The sequence below is a fragment of the Manduca sexta genome, unplaced genomic scaffold, assembly GCF_014839805.1.
Source record: "Manduca sexta isolate Smith_Timp_Sample1 unplaced genomic scaffold, JHU_Msex_v1.0 HiC_scaffold_1948, whole genome shotgun sequence".
Classification (NCBI taxonomy): Eukaryota; Metazoa; Arthropoda; class Insecta; order Lepidoptera; family Sphingidae; genus Manduca; species Manduca sexta.
Window position 1 is genome coordinate 22,328 of NW_023592863.1, and position 8,101 is coordinate 30,428.

General features: G+C 62.5%; 1 protein-coding gene across 1 annotated transcript; it reads left to right on the forward strand.

Moving 5' to 3' along the window:
- Positions 1 to 244: 244 nt before the first annotated feature.
- LOC119191812 (proteoglycan 4-like) lies at positions 245 to 7,531 on the forward strand. Its single transcript, XM_037445678.1, has 3 exons — positions 245 to 1,724; positions 6,754 to 7,037; positions 7,112 to 7,531. The coding sequence occupies exons 1-3, from the start codon at positions 245 to 247 to the stop codon at positions 7,529 to 7,531; spliced, it is 2,184 nt and encodes a 727-aa protein (XP_037301575.1).
- Positions 7,532 to 8,101: the final 570 nt, after the last annotated feature.

Here is an 8,101-nt window from a genome sequence, read left to right on the forward strand (position 1 = left end):
CGACACTCTGTGCGGGTTACGCTAGGCTTACCCAGGTACAGGGGGCTCTGCCTGGGCGGACCACCCTTTCCCCCATACTCGTGGGAACAAGCATGGAATCTTTATCTCAAAACCTTAAAAACCCTATAATTCTATTGACGAAGTTGCCTTCTCCAGTTCCGGAATCCGGGGCTGAGGAGGCGGAGTTCGGGGGCGAAAGCCCACTGATGGCGAAGTAGAGAAGGAGAACTCGGGCGCGAAGCCCATGGAGGTGGCAACTGAATTCGTACGGCCTCCGAGCTTAGACTCGGACTCAAGTGGGAGCGGCTCCACCGTACGAAGCAAAAAACTTTGGAGGAGGAACTCGCGCTCAAGGCACAGTTTGTCGCAATTCACCAGCGACACCGACGAACCAGCGCCAAAGTCGCAAACGACTGACAGCAGAGGGAGAGGACGCCCGCCCTCAGTCGGCAAATATGTCGGCTTGAGGAAAGCTCAGCTCGAGCGGGATAAGCTCCAACGCGAAGAAGCGAAGAAGAGGGCCGACAAGGAGCTGGAGGACCGGCTCCATTTCGTCAAGTCGCCGATCCTTCCCAAGGCATCAGAGACTGAAGATGAGGACCGACCCGTGCTGAGGGAAGACCTAAGACAGTGTGTCCAGGTAGTACGAGCAACAGTGAGGAAATCTGGCAACCTCAAAGGAACTTCCCAGAAGGCACTAAATTGGGTCACGAATAAAATTGCCAGGTTTGTTGACCAACCTGAGTCCGCTGTAATCGCTCTTCTCGAGAGCGAGGCAAAGAAGTGGCAGGAGAATTGTGCCCGGCTCGAGGCAAACATGAAGACCATCCAGGAGGAGAATACAGCTCTGAAACGACGCCTCGAAGAGCTAGAGGCGGCCGCCAAAGGGCCGTCTACAGAGGAGATGCTGGCGATGGTCGAAGCGAGGGTCCAAGCCCGGATGGAATCTATCCTTATGGGCCCGGCGCAACGGCCGCCGCTGGCACACGAGAAGAAGACCACTCCCATAGATGTTGAACTCCCAGTGAGCGACGGTTATGTTGGAGGAACCCACGCCAAGCCGAGGAAGGAGAAAGGAAAAGGAAGGGGAAAAAAGACAGCCCAGCCCGCTCCGGCTCCCGCTCCTGCTCCCACTATCCCCGCTCCCATTGCTGGGCCTTCCAGCGCTCCGCCGCAAGCCGTAGCGGGCCCTTCTACAGCGGCGGCGTCGACACCCACGATGGCGCCAGCAACTGCGAGAAGTCGAGAGAAGAGCGCCGCGCCTGCAAAGAAGCCGGCACCAGGCTCCAAGCCGAAGAAGAGTGGGAGAAAAGATCCGGCAGGTCAACCTGCGCCGGAGCCCCGTCCGCTGCCGCCGGCCCCTGCCACAATGGAGACGCCATGGGTGGAGGTGGCCAGAAAGAAGAAGAAGGGAAAATCGACAGCGACAGCGCCAACAACAACAAGCGTGCAGCCGCCAAAACCTTCGCGCCGGAAGGAACCCAAACTGCGGCCGCCACGATCTGCGGCCGTGGTAATTTCGTTGACACCGGCAGCCGTGGCAAAGGGTCTGACGTACAAGGGCGTCCTCACGGACGCACAGAATCGCGTGGACCTCACCGGATTGGATATATCGAGGTTAAAGCCGAAGTTCACGGCCACGGGCGCCCCGATGTACGAGGTGCCCGGGGCCAATTCGGAGGAGAGGGCCAACTCCTTTGCCGAGAGGCTGAGGGAGTGCTTCGGTGGGTCGGAGGATATTAAGATCTCCCGGCCCACGAAGACTGCAGAGCTGCGGCTGACGGAGTTGGACTACACGGCCACTCCGGAGTCGGTCGCGGCGGCCCTCTCCAGAGCCGGTGAGTGTCCCGCGGACGCAATCAAGGTGGGGCAAATTCGCCCCGATCGCTCCGGCGTTGGGACCGCCTGGGTTCGTTTGCCCATAAAGGCGGCCCAAAAGGTGAAGGGGGCGGGCCGAATTTTGATCGGTTGGACCGCGGCTCGAGTGACCGTCCTCGAGTCGCGGCCCCTGCGGTGCTTCCGGTGCCTGGAGAGCGGGCACGTTAGGGAGCGCTGCGACTGCGCGGTGGACCGCAGCGACCTTTGCTACCGCTGCGGTCAAGCGGGCCACAAAGCCCGCGAGTGCAAGGCCCCGGCGAACTGCGCAGTCTGCGCTGCCGCCGGCAGGCCCGCCAGGCACCGGCTCGGGGAAGGCTTGTTCTGCCCCTCCCGACGCAACCGGCGCCGCCCCCAAGGAAGGAATGCCGCCGCGGCTGAGGTTCTGTCCCAGCCGCAGGCGGCAGGCCCACCGGCAACCAGTGGCCGAGATGGACGTGGAGGAGATCGCCCATCAGTAATGGACCTAGTTTTCCTCCAGGCGAACATCAACCACTGCGCCCGCGCCCAGGACCTGTTGTCCCAAAGCCTGGCGCAGTGGTCGGTGCAAATGGCCGTGGTCGCCGAACCGTATTTTGTCCCTCCCGCGATAACTGGGTAGGGGACATCGACGGGTCGGTGGCCATCATCACCAGGGTGCCGCTGGCTCCCCGCCCTTCGCAAAAGTCGAGAAGGGCCAGGGATGCGTCGCAGCTCTGTTGGGGGACTTGTGGATTGTAGGAGTTTATTTCTCCCCAACAGACCTCTGGCCGAGTTCGAATCCTTTCTCGTTCGGCTGGGGGCCCTGGTTGAGCAAGGCCAACCTCACCCGGCGATCGTCGCCGGCGACTTCAACGCGAAGTCCGCGGTCTGGGGTTCGCCGGCGACCGACGCTCGCGGTGAGGTCCTGGAGGAATGGGCGATTTCCGTCGGCCTGGTCGTCCTGAACAGGGGTCGGTGGACACGTGCGTGCGGCACAACGGCGGGTCTATTGTGGATTTGTCGTTTGGAAGCCCCGCCGTCGCACGTCGTGTCCAGGGCTGGAGAGTCCTCGTGGGCGTGGAGACGCTGTCGGACCACCGTTATATAAGGTTCGATGTCTCCGCGCCCCCGAGTATCCGGCCCAATAGTGTTGGACCGAGTGCCCCTCGACAGGACGGCCCGCGGTGGGCTCTGAGACGCCTCGACAAGGAGGCCCTAGAGTTGGCCGCTCTGGCAGTCTCGTGGCTCCCCGAGCCGGAGGGTCCGGTTCGGGTAGAGCAGGAGGCGGAGTGGTTCGGGGTGGCAATGTCGGATGTCTGCGACGCCGCCATGCCCCGGGCGCTCCGTCGCCCTCCGCGGCGGGAGGTGTATTGGTGGTCGGCGGAGTTAGCGCAGTTGCGCGCGTCTTGCGTGGCTGCGCGCCGCCGATGCGCCAGGCATCGCCGCCGCCGAATCCGAGGAAGAGACCACGAAGACCAGGAGCGGCAGCTCTACGGCCTCTATAAAGAGGCGAAGAGAGCGCTGCGGGTGGCCATTCACAGGGCCAAGGTCGCGGCACGTAGGGAGTGTTTGGAGACTCTCGACGCGGACCCGTGGGGGCGCCCATACAAGCTAGTTATGAACAAGCTTCGTACGGCGGCGCCTCCACTGTCGGAGAGTCTCAGGCCAGATTTATTGGCCAACGTTGTAGCGGCCTTGTTTCCCGGCCACCGAGGAGACCACTCCTCCACCGATGGCGCCACCGGAAGTGGCGTCATCGTCGTCGGAACTTTCGGCAAGGGGATATTCCAGAGGTTTCGCCCGCGGAAATGCGGGCGGCAGTGTTCGACTGCGGGGCAAAAACACCGCCCCGGGTCTCGACGGCATCCCCGGGAAAGCCTGGGTGTTAGCCCTCGAGTACTTGGGGCCGCGGCTCCGCAGTTTATTCTCCGCCTGTATGGTGCAGGGCGTCTTCCCGGCGCGTTGGAAAGTCGGGAAGCTCGTCCTGCTTAAGAAAGAGGAGACCCGCAGAGTCGCCGTCGGCCTACCGGCCCATCGTGCTGCTCGACGAGGTCGCCAAACTTTTTGAGCGTATTATACACGCGCGCCTCGTCGAGCATCTCGAGAGGGTCGGTCCAAATTTGGCCGACAAACAGTTTGGCTTTAGGAGTGGACGCTCAACTGTCCACGCGATTCTGCGGGTCAAGTCGCAGGCGGAGGCAGCAGTGGCCAGGGGGAAGGTCGTCATCGCGGTTTCTCTCGACATCTCAAATGCATTCAACTCGCTCCCCTGGCCATGCATCAACGAAGCACTGCGGTACCACGTGGTGCCGCCCTATCTCAGGCGTCTGGTGCACGCGTACCTTTCTGACAGGTACGTGGTGTATCCGGGCGCCGACGGGTGGCACCGAAGAGCGATGTCGTGCGGTGTTCCACAGGGGTCGGTTCTAGGCCCCTCTTGTGGAACATCGGGTACGACTGGGTGCTCCGTGGTGCCAATCTCTGGGGCGTCGACGTGACGTGTTATGCGGATGACACGTTGGTCACGGCGACGTCTAAGACCTTCCAGGGCGCCGCGATCCTGGCGGCGGTGGGCACCGGTCATGTAGTGAGCCGCATTCGGCGTTTAGGTTTAAAAAGTGGCCCTCGAGAAGTCCGAGGCGATCTGCTTTCACGGGACTCGGCGGGGGCCACCGGCCGGTGCCCACATCGTAGTGGAGGGGGGTGCGGATTCCCATCGGCAATACCATGAAGTATTTAGGTTTGATATTGGATAGCCGATGGGAGTTCAGCGCCCATTTTAAACGTTGGGGACAAAGTTGACCAGGGCGGCGGGCGCTCTTTCCAGCCTGCTGCCCAACCTGGAAGGTCCAAATATCCCTTGTCGAAGGTTATACCACGGGGTCGTGCGGTCCATAGCACTATACGGCAGCCCGGTCTGCAGGGCTGACGCCCTAGGGAGCGTTCTGCCGCTCTCCTGCGGGGGCCACCAGCGGGTCATTGCGCAGCGGGCCATACGGGCGTATCGCACGGTCTCGTTCGAGGCGGCTAGTCTTTTGGCCGGATTCCTGCCCTGGGATCTGGACGCCAAGGCTCTCTCCGATACATTCCATTGGAGGGAGGAGGCGTTCAGGAACGGGCAGCGTCCGGCCCTGAAGAGTGGAGGCCAAGAGGGCCTCCCTTACGACAGTAACCGCCGTGGAGGAGTGGCGTCTCAGGCTGGAGGCCCCGTCAGCGGGGCTTCGGGCCGTCGCGGCAGTGCGTCCTGTCTTTGCACAGTGGCTGGACAGGCGCCACGGCGCGGCAACTTTAGATGACACAGGTGCTCACCGGGCATGGGTGCTTCGGGGAGTACCTGTGTCAGCTTACGAAGGACGGAGATAAGCGCCGTGTGTCACCATTGTGACAACTGCCCGCGGGATACGGCCCAACATACGTTGGAGTCTTGCCCAGCCTGGGACGATGAGCGCAGCGCTCTCGTGTCAGTCGTCGGAGGAGCCTCTCGCTGCCGGCTGTGGTCGCGTCCATGGTCGACAGTCGGGAGGCCTGGCGTGCGGTGGCCCACTTCTGTGAGGTGGTTCTCGCAGAAGGAGAGTGCCGAGAGGGATCGGGAACGGGCCGATCCCTCCCGCCGTCAGAGGAGACGTAGGAGGCGCCGGGTGGACGACTGACCGGCGTCTCCCGCCCTGTGGAATGGGGGCGTTTGGAGAATACCACCACGGTAAACCCCTGCCTGTCGTACGAGGCGACTAATAGGGGCCACGAAGGGGTCGTCGGCGGGCAGCAGGGGCTGTCCGTCCTAGTGCGCGCGCACTTTTCAGTGCGTGTAGTGCGTTCATCGCACACTTTCGGTTGACCCCGGGATGGGCGGCAGTGTGGTGTTGACCTCACGCTGCCGCTGACGCTGAAGCGTCCTTCGGTGCGCAGGGGCTTAGGAGCCCCATTTAGGAGACGGGCCGCAAGGCGGCACCGCGCAGGGGCGGCCGCGGACGAAACTCGGACCTGGTGTCCGCGAGGTAGCACGCAGTCGTCCCTATGCGCCGAAGAGGGTCAACGCGGGAGTTTTAGTTGGTAGGTCGTTGCGTAGGGACTAGTTTGTTAGGGTTAGGGACTCGGCCCGACCGCCGCCCGTGGGTTCGGGCCGCTCAATTGTCGGGTCGTAAGGCAACGGCTACCCCAACATAACCGCTCAGTCGCGCCCCGCGAAGGCTGGGCGGTAGTAAGGTACTTTCTCCGCGAAACCAAAAGGTTAGGTTGGTTGTTGGGGTGCTAGGTCAGGAAACCTCCTCGTGGTGCACCCTGGGCAGCGGCGCGTCGATCAGACCGATCAGGCTGATCTGCGCGCTGGCTAATATCCTGACAACCGAGGTGGTTGGCGGTCGTCGCCTCTTGTGGCGGCGGCCGTCGTGTCGTAGTGTTGAGATTGGCCCATCTTGGGCGGCTCCCAGTTCTGTCCGGAGGTGTCGACGAGGCTCGGTGTGCGCTCACTCCCGCCCCGAGCAGGCAGTGGGGGATACTCCCCTCCCCATTAGTCGCCGTCGTAGATCGTAATCCGGTGTGGAGGTCTGTGGATATGTCTCGCGCTCCCGCTGGACCGAGGGTCTTGGCTTAACCGCCCGGACCGCGAGGAAAACCTCTATAAAAATCACCCCGAATCCCAAGCGGCGGCGCGCGGGATGCATGGCCGATGGGCAGTTCGGTCTCGAGTGCGACCCCCGCCAGAGTACCGGCCGACACTCTGTGCAGGGTACGCTGAAGCTTACACCCAGGTACAGGGGGCACTGCCTGGGCGGACCACCCCTTTCCCCATACTCGTGGGACTCAATATGGACTCAATTTTTAAAACACCAAAAATACTTATTGACGAGATTGCCTACTCCGGTTCCGACCGGAGGCGGAGGTCGGCAGGTGCAAACAATGACGGAGACGTTATGGCAGGAGATTTCGGGCGAGAAGCCCATGGAGGTGGCCCGATCACTGTGGCCACAGGGGTCGATAGCGACTCGAGTGGAAGTGTCTCTTCCGTCCGGAGTAGGAGGCTCTGGAGAAGGCATTCCCGCTCGATCGACAGCTGGTCGCTCAACCTAACCAGCGACACCGACGAGCCGGTGCCCAAGGCGCAGACCACCGACGGCCGAGGGAGAGGACGTCCTCCTCCGATCGGTAAATACGTCGGCCTCAAACAGGCGCAGAAGGAGCGCGACCGACTCAAGCGCGAGGAGGCACGCCAAAAAGCTGGAGAACGCGAGGACCGGTTGAAATTTGTAAAGTCGCCGATGCCTTCACATGGACGAAGACGAACCGCCCGGTCACGAAAGAGGATTTGAAGAAGTGCGGGCATGTGGTGCGCCAATTGTGTGCCACAAATCCGGGCAATCTTAAAGGGAACGTCCCAGAAGGCCCTGAACTGGGTGACCAACACAATCACCCAGTACATCGAGGACAGCCGCAGTCCGCCCTCATCGCTCGCCTCGAGAGCGGAATCAAGTGGCAGGAGCTCAGTGCCCGCCTCGAGGCCAATCTGAAAACGGTGCAGGGGAAGAGCACTTGGCTCTCGCCGCGGCTCGAAGGGTTGGAAGCGGCCACCAAAGGGGGAGAACCGCCTATAGAGATGCTGCTGGCTATGCTAGGTGGTCGAAGGCCAGGGTCGAGGCCCGGGCTGGAGTCGGCCCGGATGGGGCCAGCCCAAGGCCCGCTCTGGCCCATGAAAGAATAGCAACAGGGGACACACAACTTCCTTGCCTGTGTGGGAATAGTAGGAGGTCCCGCCCGCCCTAAACCAAGAGGGAGAAGAGGGGACGGGAAAACTGTCCCCGCTCTCCATGAATCCCTCCCGGTAGCAGGACCCTCCAGCGCCCGCCACAGCAGTCGCTGGTCCTTCCGTGGCCCACGGCGACTGAAGCAGCGGCATCAGCCACGAGAGGGCCGGGATAACAGGAGAAAGAAGGAGGCGCCCGCGCCGAAGGCAGCGCTTGGCAAAACCCCCTCCAAAGGACAAGGGGAAAAAGCCGTCCCAACAAGCGCAACCTGCCGGGGCCGCCACTCTACCGCCGGCCCCCGCATCGATGGAACGCCGTGGGTAAGTGGTGCCGTAACAAAGAAAGGGAGGAAGCCCGCTGCAGCGTGAACATCCAGCCGCAACAGCCGGCGCGCCAGGCTGAGCAAAGCTACGACCGCCACGCTCCCAGCGGTCGTTATAACTGTCACTCCCTGCGGCGGTGGCCCAGGGCCTGTCCTACAACAGGTCCTCACGGACGCCCAATCGAAGGTGGACTCTCACCGGCCT

Bases quoted from the DNA above. Each gene is read 5' to 3' on its own strand.
- LOC119191812 (XM_037445678.1), top strand. From the start codon at position 245: ATGGAGGTGGCAACTGAATTCGTACGGCCTCCGAGCTTAGACTCGGAC. The intron at 1,725-6,753 runs GTGGGTCGGAGG...ACGTTATGGCAG, and splicing joins GAGGCTGAGGGAGTGCTTCG to GAGATTTCGGGCGAGAAGCC. The intron at 7,038-7,111 runs GCACGCCAAAAA...ACATGGACGAAG, and splicing joins ACCGACTCAAGCGCGAGGAG to ACGAACCGCCCGGTCACGAA.